We start from the raw sequence: 20,558 nt of genomic DNA, 5'->3' as shown, positions 1-20,558 counted from the left end.
CGAGCTCCTTGTCCACTTCGTGACATTGGCCAATCAGCAAGATGCAAAAAGTGACGTAACAATGCTCTTATTTCGCATCCGCTCAGACACTTTTCTCACTCAGACAGATTTTCATACGTGGTCGTAAACATTACCCCGTTTTCGCGTTTTTGAACTCTATTCGTTAGTTTTCAGTTGTGTCCCGGAAATTTAAATATAAATCAGATAATTCAATGATCACTCTGTCTTCTTAGAAGTTTTAATTGAATTGCAGAAATAAAAAATTGGCGTAGAAGTAGCTGTGATAAACTGGGCTAAAATTATTGACCGGTCCTTTTAAAAAACAGATTGTTGTATGCGATCAACGACTAACATACCGTATGCGATGAATCATAATGATGGTCTGAAACACATACCCCATTTTACAGGCGCCAACTCGCGAAAGCACTCTTAAAATAAGCCCCGAAAATTTTGCAATGGTAAAGTATAGGAAGATTTTTCGGGGGTCAAAAGTCGGGGAAAGGTCCATTATGGTAAACATTGACGTAGCTGTTTTTTTGGTTTGGCACGGGGATAAAATGGACACGAAATGGACCTATGGATCGTTTTTTTATTATGTGTTGTTGAAAAATCGCTTTTTTCCAACTACTAGTAAACCAATTGCTTTAAAATTTCCAGTGGTTGTTGATAGGAGGCAATTATTTTTACTTATATAAAATATTCTGTGGGCTTTATTGAATTCGTTTTTACTTTGAATTTTTGTGTGATGATGTCATCAAAATTAAAAATCGTCATAATCTGCTCTGTATATATATCACAGTTCGTATATTTTTTCGCTTGTTGGTCAAGAACAATCGATGTCGGAAAATCACATTCTGGTGATGGAGACATTGATGATTGTACTAATACATTTTCAACCATCGTATTTGACAAATGACAGTATATATCACGACGCTGTTAGACAGACGATGATGAATTCTTAGACCGATCGCATAATGAGGCAAACGATCTAATAGCCGGCTAAATAGTTTCTCATGTTTTGTCTTAGAATATAAAATGATACGGCTAACATCAACTTAAGAAACTTCAGCTAATAAAGACCGGTCACTGAAGACCATTAGTGCAACATAGGTTTGAGGGCAAGTCACAGCTGGATACAAAAACACGCGCACAAAATAAGGTGTCATGATGACATAGCATTTGGTCATTAGGCAACTGTGTCACATCGTTAGCATTTTCGATAACAGTCGAAAAATAGTTTGAAGGAAATGAAAACTGAACAACTTACATAATTACTTTTAGCCCTTTCAAACTGTAGCCGAAATCGGAAAAATGTGGTAAACAGGGATATGTTAAAGTATTAATTTTGTTCACACGTATTCCAAGACCATGTTACTGGTATAGTTGACCCGTTATCTTAAACTCCTACGCTTCATCTTCATTCAGCACAAACCTATGGCTTGGTAGTTTTCCATTATCAGCTTATTGTGGTGAAAACTGTTACTGATATCCGGATCACTGTGTCTAAAGCACTCTACGTGAAATAAGAAAAAAACTGAGAACACTATCCAAAGTCAATCTTAGCAGTTGATTGAAATATTTTCAAATATAGTTAAATGCACATTATTGATAGCTCGGCAAATATATATATATATTATATATATATCCAATCAGCTGATTAATTATCTATCGAGTAATTCAAAATAATATGTAACTTCTCCGTCCGTTTGAAAATGTGAAAATCTTAGATTTTGAAAATTGAAGTTATATTGGTCCATCGCCTTCTTTTTCTAAGATTCTTTAAAAATAGTGTATAACTGGATATCGAATTACCTTGAAAGCAACAAACATCTTTTTACTAGCCTACTCGGTTGCTAAGCCACACATGTTTCAATGCACAATTTTCCAAAGATTTTTAGTTCAAGCATTATGTATGTTGTCATGCTATTTTTTGACATTCCTAAAGCCTTTGATACAATGATCATTCTATTCTTATGGGCAAACTATCACACATCCTGTAATCAGAGGTGTGGCGTCGTTTCATTGGGTAAGACATTACTTGCAAAATTGAGAATATAGTTGTGCAGAATAGTAAATATTACTTTACTAACAATTGGCGTCGAATGCATTGAATGGTGGCATTTAACTCAAACCCCTTATGTTTCCGCCATCCTTCAACAACTTTCCTCAAAATTAGGACGGGTACTTTTACCTTGTTAGGCTGACCGTCGGAGCACTTGTTCGTCTAAATTAGTTGGTAAGTCACCGGTGGCATATTGTTCGCAGTGGTGGTAGCGCACAAATCATTCAAGTTTCAATTCGCTAATGGTCGCAATAGCATAATTCGATGACATTGAATAATCAAACAGTGTTTTTGAATTAAACATGGTTTCTCCCGTTTCAATTTTGCTAGCAAAAAAATTTGTGTAATGATTGATAGAACTCTTGATAGATAATAGATATTTCTTTGACTGAGACTTTAGAGTGTCCTGTAAATGATTTCATACCCATGCCATGTTTATTTGCATAGATTAAGCAAGGTCGAAACGTTGCCATTTATAGTGGGCATATATGTAAAATTGTGTCATCATTGTGAATTGCTAAACTGCAACAAGGCAATATGGAAGGTCATTAATAAATTTGATAGTATTCTTCGGAGATATCCAAAGAAACCGAAGCGATCGGTATCTGTTATGCATCAAATGTCCTTGTGTGTGGCTATATAGTCGGCAACAGGGGAAGTGGGATAACGAAGCGTTTAGTTTCAGTTGCTAGCTGTGATAAGTTGTCATATTTATGTTATCAAAACAATTGACATACACCAATATAAACACCTCCAAAAGGAACGTTCAAACAACTCACGACAATAAAACAATAAACGTGAGGCAGTATAAATAATATGAACAGATGTGGTGTTCATCGTACATTACAATAACACAAACGTTTCAAGTTGTATGAATGTTTGTGATAATTTATGAAAAAGCCAATCTAAATGTGTGTGTATATCAAAAAATGACTAGTTTGTCGGTCGAGATTTTTTCTGGAAATTGCTGTAGACAACCAAACACACTCTACCAAATCCGTCAAATAACCCGTTTAATACCACAGCATTGTACGAAACACAGAGAAAGAGGCTGTGCATGTATTCCGGGCAACGTTTTATATCGAGTATAGTCAGTTCATAATCAGCTAATGTTAGTCTCGGAAGCAGAATTATAAAATTAAATATAACATTTCAATTTCTTATGATAATGGATAAGCGAACAATATCAACCAATAAATAAGATAAGTCGTTACTGACTTCATTGTGTGCAGTGATAATTTATTATGCTAATCTCAGCTTGATCATATCCTATTAATCTTTTGTTACGCATATATAATTGTCCACAAAATACCGACTACACAAGAGACGAGAATGCCAAATGTGTGTTCCTATTACTCTGCGCAAGTTCAAATGTTTGATATTGTCAACCAAGCATGGAATATACTTCATTATGTGTGCGACCAAAAGAAAGGCCAAATATATCCTCAATAATTACGGTCAAATAATGACATATGGATGAAACGAGCTGTTCCTATTTGCGACATGTCACGTTCGATTTTCCGAGATTATAGTGTCATAGCTTCCGTTACTCGCGTATCGTCCTAAATCGCGTTACTTTTTAGGTTTTCGAAAATGTCTACGTACATCAGTTTTTGATATAATTTGTTTATTCTCCGTTTATTTTTTCGACCCACTGATTTATGGATTTGATCGACTATTCATTATATGAGATCTCCTGATAAAATGAATGATTGTTTGGCAAAAATTCAAACAGCATGTGCCTTGTCGATTGTTCTTTTAAAACACATAATATATTCACAATAAACTTACGAAAACAATATAACAACGCACGCCACCATTTTAACAGCTTTTTGCTGTAATATAAAGATTTCATTTTTCAAGCATGTCCCGATTTGATATGATTTCATCTCGCCAAAGTCTTACACCAGGCTCGAATCAATAATAAAAATTATCTACGACCAATACATTGAAGAATTTAGTCTATATATTTCACACCTAACAAGAATTTTACACAAAAAACACGATAATGTGAAATACTTGACTGAGATTCACGAAAGGAGTTGGTTCCCAGCTACAGTTTGATATCACGACATATGGCTATATCTGGCGGGTCCGGCATTAATTATGGATGGATATATCGACCTTCTGCCGTGAAATAGCTCTCTGATTTTTTCATCGAATTTATCCAACCGTCGAAAAGCACAACTAAATGGCTAAATCTGATTTTTCCTTCTGCCGAGAGTGTGGATATTCGTCTGTCATTTTTGCAGGAAGAAATTTCATTGCATGAGATTCGTGTCAATTGCAAACAAGAGTTGCAAAATCTCAGCTTTATACACCCGTGATTTTCATATACAGTACGGTATACATATCGCGTGGTTTAACATGCCCTAAAAATATTAATGATACTATAGTTTTCAAAGACAATGTTGTAATATAACAGCACTAAATGAAATTGAAAGAACTTTTTTCTGAGTTATTTTGGTTCATAATACACGAGAATAAACAAGCAAGATGATCCGTTCGTGGAATTTTTCCCTGGAAACTCATATTGGTCTCTAAAATAAACTATTCTGTGTATTGCGAAGTCTTGATAAAGCTTTTAAATTGATTTTGTCGCGCCGTGATAATACCGATTAATCTATTAATCTTCGATTTAATTTTAATGTTAATAGATGTTTAGCCCTTACTCAGTCGCTCTGATGTGGCGGAATAAACAGATGGGATTCCGATACTTTCTCGAATACAAGATTTTGTCGCGATGATGAATGTTGTTTATATTCACATTGATGTCACTTCTATCAAATATACACATCGCAGTAGAATTTGGAAAGGACGGGAAACGGTGTATCAGTACCGCATATACCGAGAAAATGGGACGGACAATTCCAGTCAGATAAAGCAGGAACGTTACATTTTAAACCTAATACTGATTCATTGTAAATTTCTGAAACGAAGTATAATGAATTTCCACTTTATGCTTTTACTGTGGAATGAATAATATTCGAGATTCAAATTCTACTTTTCATCGATTATCAAAAGTGTAACTAACTTATATATTATATCTTACAGTTCATCGCAAAACGATACGAGCCATTGCATTCACATTTACTTGTGTTATCAATATTATACTAAAGAACTCTGCCTGTCTTTGATTTATGTTCTTTTTTTATCAAACATTTATGTTAAACTATTTTTGTTTAAGCTGAAATTACATTCGAATGTGGTAATTATCTCCAACGGTATTTGATAATATTAATCACTGAAATGATGTAGTAAACAAAATTTTATTTATTTTCCATAAACGTAAGTCTGCATCGCAACATTACATGATGAAAATAAAAATAACTGCTTGTTTAAGGCTTTTTGGTTTGATCTTGGTGATGTGTAAGAATGAAACATATTCCACAACATAACTTCGCACTGACAACTAATTCAACCAATGATACGCTTCATAATTGAATTATCTGCGACTATTAATGTGTTTATATGATTAGACTAATTTGCGATAAATGGCGATTATTGTAGACTGAAAGTCAAGGTAGAATGAAAGTCTGATCTTTGCCGTACAACTAATTCCCACTTATTTGCTGTTATTAGACTTTTGTCTGAGCTTCACATCTAGATCAATATTCATTTTATATAATGTGTTTTCATCCTTTAGAATTGTAAACTGCTATTCATAATTATTACTTGCCATAAAGAATATTTTAATGCAATTACAATAGGTTCGGAAGATGAATTTACAATCTACCGTCACACATCCCAGATTGTAATGAATTGGGTATATATTGTTCCAATTAGAAAATATTTCACTCCGTCCCAAAACACGTGAGTGGATTGTTGTCTAAACGCTAGTTCATGGCGGTGGTTGAAAATGTTATAAATTACTTTCATGGCACAACGAGCACATGTAATTAGCCAAAATATTATTAAGAAAGTTTTATTGGATTTTAGTTTTCGAGATATGCTTCAAATCGGTAGTCAGCATGAAGCATTCTAGTTTGGAATAATAGTACTTCAACTTTGGGCCATGAATGGATTGCGAAGTAACCAAAAAATTCTTTGATCGACCTCACATGATATATCATAAAACTGCTCTCACATATGACTTAGGAAACCGAGCGAACGTCGACAGCTGTTCGTTTAGTTATTATATTGACCTATCGCATGATGGAAGTTTCGTCAAACTTGCTTCTCTCAGATCATTGATCGAAAATCGTAACTTTTACGCACACTATGCTTCTAGCATCAACACAAAACTAACGATGAAATATAAAATTTCGAAATACAATTTTTTTTTATCTGCCAAATGAATGATATACCGGAGTAAGTTAGTGGAATACATTTAATATAGTTATAAGATATTATATTTAAAAAGAATGTGTAAATAGGCCAAACGTAAGAGCAATATTTCAAATAATTGTACTGAATATAATAAAAGTGGTAAATGGATTTAATTTCAGAAAAGACGAACGAATATCCAATTCTACCGGAAAATCAAAATATCACACGAACAAACTATTATATTATCAAAAATAAGTTCCAAACTTTAGGTGTCTTTTAATGAAAATCTAAATAATAATTAATTTGAAAAACGAACCATCGTTCGAACCATTGAGCAGAATTTTTCAGGCTTCAAGATAAAACGTGAAAAATGCACGTTTTAGACAAAAAGATAGGCAATATTTGATAAATATACGCATATAATACGTTTTCATTTCATTGCCGTTTGAAAAGCTTAGAAAAAGTTGCCCTTTTCGCGAACTTTATAACAAATTACTCCAAATAAGCGTGTGGCATATCCAGACGGAGATTGAGCAACGTTTTGCGTAGAACACAATAGACAGACCTTCTCATTTGCATAATTTGACAAAATCCAATTTATATGTGACGTTTCACAAATCACAAATCGAAACTTAATGGGTATGATTATTAGAGTGGAAGACAGTCAAAAGAATTGGATTGTTTTGCGACATACGGACGATGTATGCTGCGCAGTGCAAATTGCACCAGACGCCACAACCAAATATTGTCAGATTGTAATAATTATCGGGGTAGTCAAAGACAAAAGAAGAGAGGATACAAGAGCATGTGTGGATTTAGGCCAGAGAGAAGATTGAGATACTTTTCGCTTCACGACGAAGATGTTTTTATATCACTGCTTATAACAGATGATGGTACAGGCCTCGTTGCCTTTTTTACTTCAGACGAAGCTGCACCCGCATGGAATGCAATATGAGAGAATTAAGTAGGAGATGCAAGTGTGTACTCTCTTTTTATTCTTTCGTCAACTGTATCCTCCGAGGACGACTTATAAGCTGGCCCCATTGCGGAGTGCTGGCTGATTTCTCGGCAACCCTTGGGCATTGACATGAAAAGGCTCGATAGCTGCGCAGCGAGTAAACTATAGGTATCGTTAAATACAGCCGAGATCTCTAGAGAAATTATGATAAGCGTTTAGTGACGTAAGACCGAATAGAACTAAGAAATCCCGGGAGTTGTAAGGTTTTCAGTAATCACAATCTGAATACTCTTAATTAAGTTACGCATGTTTTATTAGTTCAAAAATAAGTAATTGTCAAAAAATAGGAAAACCTATTTTAACACTAATTTTGTTAGAGAATGACGGCCTTGAGTGGACAACAACTAGCGCCTGTGCGAGGGTGGGTGCAGACTGGACTGGTGGACACACTGCCCAGGTAAATTTTCTTATACTTTGAATATATTCATTCGTATTTTACGCTGTGTATATCAACAAATATTGAATATAGAGTATGGAATATGAACTATGCCTGATATTGTGAATTACCTTGACAAAAAATTTAAAACAACTTAAACAAACTTGGAATATGATTTGAAATTAGCAAATTATGCCTCTTTGTTTCCGTTATAAAATTCAGTTATTTTCAGCTGTTCTTCCGTTTAACGAACAAATTACTTAATCGAGCACGCCGTGGCCCACACCGGTCCCAATGGGTCAACAATATTCGTTTGTATTATTGTACTGTTGAAATAAATACGTCATACGCCAGTCTAAGGTCCCAGCAGATTTTCGGTGCTCAACTCATAATGCGGAATTGGCTACGACATTTGACAGTCTCCTCCTGTAGTCCCTAGCGTGGAAGTTGTAGGTTTAGTTTCTTCCAAATCTAACAACAAATTTTATTACTGAACAGTGTTGGACTTCACCGGGCACATTTTGAGAAGCATCCGCCAAGTAATCTACGGAAAAGCAATTTTTTCCATTTTGTATTAGCGCTGTATGATAGGCAGGGACAACCAGTAGAAATTGAAAGAACGGCATTTATTGACTTCGTCGAAAACGAAAGGGTATGTTCATTCTTTCATTATTTTTGCATACTTTGCAATTCTTTAGCTGTTTGTTTTATTCCTTTTTATATTATTTTTTTCCAGTGGTGCATTAGCTTATTTATCTAAATAACTAAATGGAGTTTTTGTTCAATTATTGAAAATGAATTAATTGATATAGAATTAAAATTCCCCATTTGATTTCTCATTTTCCTATAAACATTTATAAGAAGAAATTTTTATCGAAATCTTCAGAGCAATTACATAAAAATTCTACTCAATTTTTAGTTATTTTTATATTATTTTAGGAAGGAGGCACAGCATCGGAAAAAACAAATAATGGAATCCATTATAGGCTTCAGTTGCTCTATCATAGCGGTAAGCCATTTCTTTTTATTCAATTATGGCAGACTCAAAATTATAAAGTAAAAACCTGACGCGATGCATTTATTTTATTTTTTTACTTTGATCGTATAAAATTTTATTAATGTCAGGGTTTGAAAGCGACCATCTGTTCTAAATGTTATTAGATTTTATTTTTTATTTTGTTCGGAACGTGAAAATAGAAATAGAAATACTTATACTGCATTTATATATAAAAATAAAATTTAACTAAAATTTCGTTATGTGAAGTTCTTCAGTTCCTTTATGCTGCTTTATTATAATGAGTCTATTTAATATTCATTTTATGGAAAAGAATAATATATATCCCGTGATATATATTAAAATAAATCAACGAACTAAAGTGAAGTTGGGAGAAAAATTATTTATAAACCTGTTTAAATATTGAAGTTTCTATGGACAAAAAATATTGAATATTGAAAAATAAATTGAAATAGATATTTTGGTTCATTTTAATTTTGATTCGTGAAACACGCATTTATATATTAAAATCAGATTTCCTCATCTATCTAGTCATTAATTCTAGTAATAGTTTTATTTAATTTAATATTTATTTCTTTATGATTTGGAATCGCTGCCATAATACTTCGCTTTTTACAAAACACACATAATACAGTTGTGTGAGTAATATCATTGAAAATTATAATGTGCGAAACTACACACATATCAATACAATTTAGTATTTCGGTTGGATTTTTAAATTTAAAGGTAAATCGAATGACCCGTAAAATATTTCAAGGTAGTAAGTTTTCAATGAATGAATGAAAAAGTCGATGTTTTTATCTCTCAAAGTCACTTTTAATTAAAGGCAGTCGATTGGTATCAGGTCGTTTTAAAGTTTTTTCGATTTGACGCGACAGAGGGTCCGATCGATGTCGCATCTGTATTAATAAGATGCTAAGGCGGTGCCAATTGCACGTTTGGGGATTGAAACGAACGCTGACTGACTGCATTGCTTCAACTGGAAAAGCAAGCACACGGGAAATCGATAACGCAAAATGATACTCAAAAACAAAATGGCGGCTTTTTAGTTCTCAGCAGTCAGCAGTTCACGTCGCGTTGTTTTGAACTCGCTTCAAATTTTATGGAAATTAAATTATTGTTTTTGACATAACCTTTTCACATTGTGGATCACAAATTAGCCTCGAATGCTACGATTATTAAACTTGTCATTATTAACAAATTTAGTTGACAAATGAAACTTGCGGATCTACCCTCACAAATATAAACAAATTTCGCAACTGCGAAAATGCCTAATATATTTCATTGTACATCTTGAGAATATAATTTTTAGTTCATAAGAGAAATACAAAAAATGTGACATTATATATTTTTTGCAATTCTGAAATGTAAGCCGTATTTCTGATTAATGATCGCTAATTGTTATATATAATAATCATGCTAAATATGCTTGTATTTACATGTTAAGTTTTAATAGCAATGGCACAATATAATAAACCTGTATCATTTTGTTGTTTTACACATCTGCCGCAAATTAGGCCGGGTACATATACTTGATAATCTACAGCGTTTTGAGGAATTAAGATCTTACAGTGGTTTAGTCTCTATCTAATAACTGAATCAGATAGTCGTCTGAATAAAATGTGGCAACTTGTCATTAACCACAAATAGATTGTTGCATTAGTTTTTTAAGGTTCTATTTTAAAATATTTATTTTGCTGTTTTTCGCAGGAGTTCGTACTGAACAAGATCTCTATGTTCGTCTCATCGATTCAGTCACCAAACAGGTATTTATTTATTCATATTACAAAATTTGGATGTTTATGAGTCAATATTGTTATAAAATATAAAAATGATAAAGTTTGAGCAATATACTGTGATATGAGATTCTCCCCGTCAATTTTCAACGTAAAAACAATAAATCATGAATTTTAATTTAATTTTTTTATGTGACAATTTACCTATAATAATTTATATCTTTCTTATCCTTCCAGGCAATTTGTTATGAGGGTCAGGATAAAAATCCAGAAATGCGTCGCGTTCTTCTCACGCATGAAATCATGTGCAGGTGGAATATTTTATTTTACGAATGCAAATCTAAACTAGAGTAAACCACCATTAATAAATTCAAATTTATCCATTTATTGGTGATAGACTAACTTGGTAAAATAATAATGAAATTTTATAATCAGTCAATGTAATGAAGATTAGTATTAAAATTTCTCTTCTAATTAATAGAATACTTATTTATTTGAAAACTTGGAAATTTTCGTATTAGCTCAAATCAATTCATTTCAATATCAAAAAACAATTCACTTTCACTCCAGCTCCTGTGGCAAGATTGAATCCAATAGTTATATTTATTTTGGATATACTGTACCAATACTTTGTTCAAGTTTCAGTCATTTATATCAAAATGTAAAAAAATTCTTTATTTCAAATACTATTAATAATTATTTCAGTCGATGTTGCGAGAAAAAAAGTTGTGGAAATAGAAACGAAACTCCGTCTGATCCAGTCATTATTGACAGGTAATTTTTTTTGTAGAACGATATGTATATTGTAATAGCGAACGAACTTAGTCAATCTTAGAGGTAAAAAGTTTACCTGTCCCCGGCCAATTCATTACGGTACTATGCTACAGACTGGAATGAGCTCATAACTATTTTCATTTCGAATATGAGTATGTCTGCCCAGATCCAATGTCTTCTGGTACAAAACTTTGCTGAGAAAATATGAAAACGCTTCGTAATATAGCAGAACTGATGTGAGAAATAAATTTCTCCGCGCGGGGATTTCACGGTATAAAAGTCGGTTAATCAAAACTGGGCGCCGAGTACAGCTTTCTTGTTTTTTCAAAAATACATTAAAATTCAAATGATTCAATTAATATATTAGTGATGATTATCATCACCCTAAAAAGAAAACCCGTTACGATAGTCGATGACAGTGAATAAAACAGTTATTTCGATTTAACCTTGCATTTTTCATTTTTCTTGATCAATAAAAATATTCTTCCGACTTATTAGCTTATTCTGTGAGATTAGATTGGTATTATTACGCTCGAAAAATATTGCAATATGAATCAAATATGTGTTATGCATAAGTCATAAACCAAAATCTCGTCGGGGTTATTTTTTTTTATATTCAATCACATTAAATAAGTAAGCGCGATATCCTAGTAGCAGTAATAGGTAGGGACTTGTATATTAAAATATTGCACCCGAGTTTCGGTTCTTGTCCTGATCCATAACGCTATAAGTCGTCCGGTGTATTGATAATAATCGGTGAAAATTCTGATTGCGTTCATTCTGTGTAAACTTTAAGATGCATATTCTAATTTTTCGTATCGCTCTTGTTATCGCTAAATGTTATTGCCTGCCCGCAAAAGTATTCCAATAAAAATATGATTACGCACGGTAAAATGAACTATTATTTGAGGTTTTAAATCCTTTTTGACAATTCAGACAGACAGTCAACTATGGCTCTTGAAAATGTAACACCAATGTTTGTCAAATTCTACAGATTAAATTATTGTTAAATGGCAGTAAAATATCAGCATTTTTTGCAATCTAATATACAAATTTGATTAACCTTTTCGTGGCGTTCAATGTAGCGTAAGGGTGAGTTTGACAAGCAGTCTGTACCAATTTTCCACCAGAAATAGCTCATTATAACAAACTTTCAAAGCCGACCAACCTACTCGCTTCTCTGCGACATATGCTCGGCCTTGCATTCCGAAATCGATTTCCAAATTTTCGGGACAGAAATGGGTTATTCAATGTTCATGGCATCTGCCGTTAATTTATCATAACCTTGTTTGAAACGGACGCGCGCGTTTGCTCGCTTAAAATAGGGTGAACGGACGGAAGCGTGAAAGTTTATTTGACTGGAAAAGACGCCAGATGCGATAGAGTCTGCGACATTGTCGTAAGACCATTGTTTTCACTGTGAAAGAGGACTTGTGTTCTTGATTAAATTAGCAACGCTCATTGGCCGTGATGTTTTAATTTTCTTATATTAGGCCGAATTTTATCATATTAGAGCCTAACAGTTACCATTTCGCATGCGGCGTTTGATGGCAACACGCTGTGCCGGCACGAGACCAAATCGGATCAGCATTTATGTCTGTACAGTCGTTCTTTTCCCTTTTATTCAAAAGGAAGAAATTTTGAAAATATTCCTATTGTCAGGCGATAACCACAGGCAGGGTTGTCAATATATAAAAACTATAAAAGACAGTCGGTCATTCGTACTTGGGTAGAGTTTTTACGGTTGACCAATTATATTTTGTTCATTGTCATAACACCCTGTTGGTCTAACTAGACTTCACAAACAGGACTGCTAAAAGTATTTGAGTTGCAGACAAGGTTTTATTTGTTTATCTGTTTCTGGTGTTTTACAAATGCGGACTTCAGATAAAAACTCGACATCTGGACGAACCTATTTCTCCGCCACGAGAGCGAAAAAATCTGCCGTTTTGTCACGCTTTTCCTTTTGAAAGCAGAAACATGCTACCCCCGCACCTCGCTAAATAATTCATGTGAATTACAGAATGTAATCAAACATGCTACACTGACTGCTTTCCTGCTCCGAAAAATTCCAAATATTTATATAGCTTTCTGGGAACAAGTATTTTTGATGAAACCGCAATCTTCCCAGTTTTAGTCTAGTAAAGCATTACTCATTTGTACAGACCATTCACTATTTATGAATTCAGTAAAAATATTGAATCGTATACGCCAGTCTGGTTTATTTTGAGATATATTTATTAACAATAACTGACTGCAGTTATTACTGGAATAGTGTTTCATTATTAAACCTTTTTTACGACGAAACTTCGCTAATTAGACTTGTACCTGTAGCAATGAGGGAAGTAGCAATAAGGAATTTTTTGTTTTTTTTTTACGTTGAGTTGCGCTTTGGTGCTTAATTAAGATTAAAATGCGAGAAATCGAACATTTTGTATTATAAACATTTCTAAGTTATCCTTTTGTAAAACGGATGATTGATTATACGCCGGCTATTAGCTGGACTAATTCAGCTTTGAGCGTTCGAGAAACTATATTTCTGCCCTGATTCAAGCTTTTCTTGTTCGAAGTGGTATTTTTATTCGGCCTATATGCATATAAAATGTTTTTATTTTTTATTTTTAGGTACTTCTTGAAATTCTTCCTGAAATGCAATCAAAATTGTTTGAAAAATGCGGGAAATCCTCGAGATATGAGAAGATTCCAGGTATTATATATATATTTCAATTTTCGTAATTTATATACAAATTCAACTGACATGTAAAAAATAACATATAAACCATATCTTATTCAAGGTTGTCGTGTCGACCACAGTTCACGTAGATGGCCACGTACTCGCCGTTTCAGATAATATGTTTGTTCACAATAATTCAAAACACGGTAGAAGAGCAAGAAGACTAGAACCGGCAGAAGGTATTTTTTTCATATAAATGATAAAATTAAACTGTCTGGCTAAGCATTTCATAATCTAACATACAAGCGATCTTCAGAAAGCATTTTTTAGTTTTACAAGAGTTTGTTGAGTCATTTTAGATGATTTTAAGTCGTTTGAGCTTATTAACAACTTAGTTATCATTCTTTTTTAATAAAATATAAGAAAAAGTAATATTCGCGGTGATACATAATCCGTTGACAAATTTCCCATGCAGTAAAACACATTTTTCAGCATATGAGTAGTTTGTAATGGATTGAAGCCTACTTTATATCGTCCCCAAGTGACTCGTAACACATACCCCAAATCCCCAGATGATATCAACGGCTGTTTCCCATGAATCGATTTTTCATAATTTAACTCGAACCGTCGGTGAGAACATTGCCGTTGGAACGCTACTGACGGAAAACCAACTTTGTTTTAGACGCACTGGGACCCAAACGGTCGCTCACTTAAACTAAAGCCTTTAAACATGATATGTATTTTATGACATGGTTTATTTACCGCAACAAATTCCCTGGCGAAACGAGACTTCTATTAAAAAAGATCGGCACTTTGTTTTACCGTTTGACATGAGTGACCTAATATTTTGATATTCCTATGGGCACAAACGGCCGTTTCAAGTCAGGTGAACAGTCCGCGTCTTTTAACCGACTTCTATCGGGGATATTGAAAATAAACCACGGCAATATTTGAAAAAATATAAAAAGAAATCCTCTTAATTATATATTAGGTATAATAATAAAAGAATACAGAGAGTTTCGAAACAATAATGAGTACAAAAATATATGCCGATATTACAACTAAACTATAGAATGTATAATTGCGCGTGCTTGTGTATCCTTTGCATCATGTATTGTATGAACATTTATATTTGTAAAACGAGTTGAGTTACTTCAATGGTCCTAGGCATAATGAACGATATATAACATACTCTAGTCGGCAATAAAAACGAATATATTGGTAGCAGTCTCTGTCGCCCATTTTGTTTCAGCGATTTCTAAAATAGAAACATATGCGTCACATGTGCTTCGACACCTGTTGCTGTCATTTATTGCGATGACGACTTCAACTGTCTTTTGAATCATATTCTATGTTATATATTAAATAGTGGAGAATTGCATAGTCATGAGGCTAAGCCACCCTTGGGATTTATGCAGTAGTTGTTATTGTAGTTGAAGTGAATTTCCCAGCATTGTGCGGTAAACAATATCTTTTGCTTTCTCTATAGATTCTTAAAATGTAGAAATGTATAACTTTTTTACGTTGTAACAAAATTCCACGGCGAAGTGATTGATATCAAAAATTCTAAATACCCTTTCCTATATTTTAAATAGCTGAGTATTAAATTCTACAAAACAAAATATTTATTTATTAGAAAAAAAAAATGGAGAGGTTTATTTGTGTTTTATTGCATTAATCTCTTTGTTAACGTTCATGTTCTATACTAGAGTTTATGTAAATTAGTATGTTTGGCATCCCTTCTTTCCACAACCAAAACATTACATTAAAATCAACGAACGTTTTGTTATCTAAGTTATCATTAAACACTAGAATTTTTCATTGCCAAAAAGTACAGAGAAAAATCTATCACTTGACAAAAAATCGTTAAGACTCGTCAACGGTCGAAAGCGCCAAACACCGATTGGCCCTCATATTGTGTCCCGTGGGAACAAGTCAACGGCACTAAGTTAATGTCTCATACTCGACGCGTGCTTCCATTAGCATGAACCGTTCGCAATTAGCAAGGGCTTTGTGGTTCGTATAGACGAATAAATTTTCATCACACCATCTCGTTTTGACGTATTTTTTACTCAAAAAGTGTCCCGCACCATGTGTCACATTACACGGTGGTCAAGTTTTTTGTTGTTAGCATTTATAAATCGGATTTTCTTTTAGCCACGCCTGTCATAAAAGCAATGAGCCCAAGCGAAGGGTGGACGACCGGAGGAGCAACTGTTATTATCGTGGGAGATCACTTCTTTGATGGAATACAAGTTGTCTTCGGATCTATGATCGTGTGGAGTGAGGTTAGTTGTAGGGAAGTCTACTTCATCTTAAAATTATTATCTTTATATTTCATCACAACATCGCCGAAAAACGAGGAAATAATATGAATAATTATTGTAAAGACAACGATTCCATGTACCAATTATTCACAAAAATGTAGTAATTTATTTCACCCTTACGCTTACAGATGTGGCTGAATCATTCATATGTATTACATTCCAATAAATAGGTTTCGCTTTCTCATTAATAGATTTTAAAACACAATAATATGATATTTATTTCTTATTCTTATCCAATTTTCAGCTAATCACACAGCACGCACTTCGAGTACAAACTCCTCCTCGACATTTGCCTGGAGTCGTAGAAGTTACACTTTCATACAAAAACAAGCAATTTTGTAAAGGTTCGCCGGGAAGATTCGTATACACAGGTACACAAATATCCATGTTCATTAAATGAGTTCATTTATGATGCAAAAGATATCATATATTATTAAAGTTGAAGTATGCGTAATTATAAGTATGTCAAAATTTGATCATATGAACACTCGCCACAAAATTACAGTGTATTTTCTATTTATATATACAGTTCATTCGCCGACAAAATAAATTAAATCAATTCGTTAATTTCAATGTTATCTTTTCTCAGCGCTAAATGAACCGACCATTGACTACGGGTTCCAAAGACTGTTAAAATCGATACCAAGACACCCTGGTGACCCGGAGAGACTGCCAAAGGTATGTTTATCAACTATTTTTAGTTATGAAAGAAAATACATAAAAGACCGCCATGTTTGAGCGTAGGTAAACTTTCGATATACAAATAATATATACAAGAAGGATCATTCCGATTTTTCCATCGATTTATAGTGATACCTATATTGAGATATGATGCTTACTGTTAAAATATTTATGTATATATTAAAAACAAATAAATAAATACTGTGGTACCTTATTCTATTCCATTTTTTCAATATTTTTAATTTGATTGATAAGTACCAGAAATTTTGTCTACTCATTTGAAATTCCCCGCAATATCGATTATGCCTCGCACAAAAACAGTTTTTAAAAATACTACTAGAGATGTTCAGAATAAAACAAAGACTTATAATGTTGGATGTACTATCAACATTTTTAATACAGAATTAATTGAATTATATGTAAAAATGTATGACTACAAATCTGCATTGATATCAATGGCATAGTCAAGGACTGATTCTTGCCTAATCTTAATAAAAAATTAGCATACAATCATGCTGAATCATAACAAAATCCAATAAACTTTTCCCGACTTTTAAATAATAAAATTGATTTCCAATGCAAAATTGCATGAATCATAAGCTTTTGTTGCGTCAACAGGAAATAGTCTTGAAACGAGCGGCTGACGTCATGGAAGCCTTCATGTCCCGCCCGTACAACCAAATGCCTGCAGCTCCACCACCGCCACTCCAAAATACTTTTACAAGTTCTTCAAGCGCGATGATGGCTGCCAGCATGGGAGGATATAACGGAGTGACAGTACCAAACCAATATTCTTCATTCACGACGCCGGATCGCCTGGACTCTGCCAACGGTAGCGACTCCGGTAAACTTAGGGGCGCTAGGGGGCGCTCACTCTTCCAATGTGCCCAATTTGAATAAAAAAGATATATCGAAGTTGTAATTTGCATATTTTCATAAAAGCATTCGATCAATAATTTCTTCCAAGTAGTATTCAATATTTCGGCCAATATACCGAGAGTTTAAAGGTACTAGATACAGAATCGAAATTCATTTTTGCCCCACATACTTGAAATACAAACAACATTTTGGAATAAAAACATAATTCCATAAATATATCCACAGAAAGAAAAACTACTAATGTACTATATGGAGGATTTTATTATCCAGAATCGGTTCAAATTGGGTTAGTCCACGTGTAAAATGGAAACTAAATTCTTTCAATCCAAAATTGTTTATTAACTTAGTCATCACCACACAGATCCACTGGGATTTTAGTTGCGGGAATGATTGGCATTTTAGTTAAAAGTGATCCAAGTCGGTTTTTGTTTACGATCTTAAAAAAAAAGTGTGTATCAATTTCGTATACTCTTGGGAGATGGCATTATTGAATCGGAATTCAGTTGGCTAGAGAATGATAGTCACTGAGTCAACGTTTCAATTAATGCTTGCCACTATCAAACATGAATAAATACTAGCTCTCATCGAAAACAATGCCTTGACAACCCGGCGATAAATCGAAATATCTTTTTATTCCCAATAATAAAAATCTAATTATACGTTTATTTTCAGGCTATTCCAGAGGAAACAGTGTGTCCCCAAAAACGGGATTCTCTCCTCATTCGACTCCACACAGCAGCGTAAACATGGGACTGTCTTCAATAGGCGCTGTAACAAATGCGCCGCCATACGGAAGTGCAATGAACGGCTATGCTGGTGCACCAACATTCACAAATATGACGAATACTTCGGCGAATATGTTCTGTAATCCTGGATGTAAGAATTATTTATCAATATATATTATCATTTTCAAATCAGAATATCTGCAATTGAGATGAAGATAGAATCATGCTTGCTTGTTTTCCACAATGAAGGTAGATGTCCGTTTTTATTTCAGCGACGGATCTGCCATCATTGCGATAAATTAGCAAGTACATTCGGCCATGCGGAATGGAAATATCATCCCATAGAAACAATAGTTGCTAACTAAAAAATTCAAGAGGAGCAGAAATACTCTCACATTACAAACTACATTAGCCCACTTGCACAACTATTTAACAGTATCAAAGATTATACCAAGCCTTCCCCGCTGTCAACATATCCCGCGTGCTATAGTTTCAGATGCCACACCTTACAAGGAATTACACGTACGATATTATGATTGTGTCATATGATAATAGTCAAGATACAATTTGCGCAGTGGAAATATAAAAATAAGTACAACACTATACAAATATCCGTTTTTATCTTCGTACCAAAAACTGACTTAAGTTGTCTTTCTTAGTATTGCCACCATCTCCAAACGCAGCCGTGAACGGACTTCCAGCACACGGTACAACTCCTGGAATATTTAGTTTCTCACCTGCTAACATGATATCGGCTGTGAAACAGAAAAGTGCTTTTGCTCCTGTAATCCGAGCTCATAATACACCTTCGCCAAGCAACAGTTCTGTTGCAGAGAATGCATCCTTACACGGTAAGCCTTCTTGTGTATTAACTTCAGGTAAACACTTGAGCGAAGCATAGATTTACATTATTATAAAATTAAAAAACATTAAAACATTAAAAAATTGTTTTCAATAGTAAAATTGATTCGTTGAATAGCATCTTTAATAAAAATTTCAGTCATTCTATACGCAATAGTTCTTTAGGTGTAATGAACAGCTGGGAAGGAGCCCTATTCTTGTCGGAAGTCTAAGTTATCCCAAGAAATTAAGCAAGATTTAATTGAGTTCAAATAATTTTCAGAAATCAACGCATACACATGATATTCACATATCTAAAAGAAAGATACCTGTCAATAAGAGAGAAAATGTTGACCTTTGACCTAACCAGTTGATAAATCTATGCAAAACGGGATGTAAGCCGTCGTCGCTCTAAGACGCCAAGAATGTGGAAACTATGACATCTATATATATTTTTGTCAACAATTTGATACGTTTTTGTGCACTTTTTGCAAATAAGTTATTATCAACGTTTTAAATAATGCTTCTTTCTGCACATACTGGCTTCAATCCTTTTTGCATCCAACCTTATGTTCGCTTGTTTTGTTCAATTTTTCTAGATATTGTTACTATTCTTACTACTATTGTTACAAAATAAACGTATTTTCTTGGTCCATTCAATCGTTTTCAATGTAGTTAGGATTATAGTGATATTGAGCGGGCAACGAAATCAAATTTAAACTACGGTAGTAAACTTTCGGTAAACGTTAAACACTGCATAAAATCACAGCTCGAACACTTACGGAAAAGTGAGCACTGATTTTAATTCTGCGTTCATGGTACTTTGGTGTACAAAGTAATATTTAGTTTTTGTATGATCAACTGATACATAAAAAGAAAGTACAAAAATACAATCGCCGCATTCTAGTGCAAGAGTTACCAAGGTTATGAAAGACTTTATGCTGACAATTGAACTTCGGGAATGACATGCTTCAGGTGTTCGGCGCCAAATTGTTGTTTCTCATTTTATTCTGATTGAACTATGGATGAACAAGGTAGACATCAAAATCTACCAAGTACGTATTTGGTTTAAAGTTGGGGTACCACGAAAAAAAGTTTCTTGATGAATTTAATTCTATAGATTTTTTCAGAATTTTTGACAGCTACTAATAACATAAAGTCGACTTAATTTATTACTTATGA

The 20,558-nt window shown here is 33.7% G+C and overlaps 1 protein-coding gene across 2 annotated transcripts; it reads left to right on the top strand.

Moving 5' to 3' along the window:
• Positions 1 to 7,542: 7,542 nt before the first annotated feature.
• On the top strand, positions 7,543 to 20,036 carry LOC120346417 (transcription factor COE3-like). Of its 2 annotated transcripts, none has more exons than XM_039416145.2 (15): positions 7,543 to 7,746; positions 8,224 to 8,377; positions 8,665 to 8,734; positions 10,451 to 10,506; positions 10,714 to 10,787; positions 11,182 to 11,250; positions 13,876 to 13,957; positions 14,046 to 14,163; positions 16,082 to 16,212; positions 16,496 to 16,622; positions 16,841 to 16,929; positions 17,551 to 17,776; positions 18,484 to 18,687; positions 19,196 to 19,387; positions 19,660 to 20,036. In XM_039416145.2, the coding sequence occupies exons 1-15, from the start codon at positions 7,670 to 7,672 to the stop codon at positions 19,677 to 19,679; spliced, it is 1,689 nt and encodes a 562-aa protein (XP_039272079.2). In that variant the 5' UTR covers positions 7,543 to 7,669; the 3' UTR covers positions 19,680 to 20,036. The 2 variants fall into 2 exon arrangements, with proteins under 2 accessions (XP_039272079.2, XP_039272080.2); XM_039416146.2 differs by having other exon boundaries at positions 7,544 to 7,746; positions 17,551 to 17,764.
• Positions 20,037 to 20,558: the final 522 nt, after the last annotated feature.

The sequence above is a fragment of the Styela clava genome, chromosome 8, assembly GCF_964204865.1.
Source record: "Styela clava chromosome 8, kaStyClav1.hap1.2, whole genome shotgun sequence".
Taxonomy (NCBI): Eukaryota; Metazoa; Chordata; class Ascidiacea; order Stolidobranchia; family Styelidae; genus Styela; species Styela clava.
The sequence above is the reverse complement of the archived record's forward strand: the minus strand, read 5'-3'. Positions and strand labels throughout refer to the sequence as shown.

Coding starts and splice junctions, on each gene's coding strand:
- LOC120346417 (XM_039416145.2), top strand. CDS start 7,670: ATGACGGCCTTGAGTGGACAACAACTAGCGCCTGTGCGAGGGTGGGTG. Junction 8,735..10,450: donor TCAGTTGCTCTATCATAGCG/GTAAGCCATTTC, acceptor TGTTTTTCGCAG/GAGTTCGTACTGAACAAGAT. Junction 11,251..13,875: donor GATCCAGTCATTATTGACAG/GTAATTTTTTTT, acceptor TTTTATTTTTAG/GTACTTCTTGAAATTCTTCC.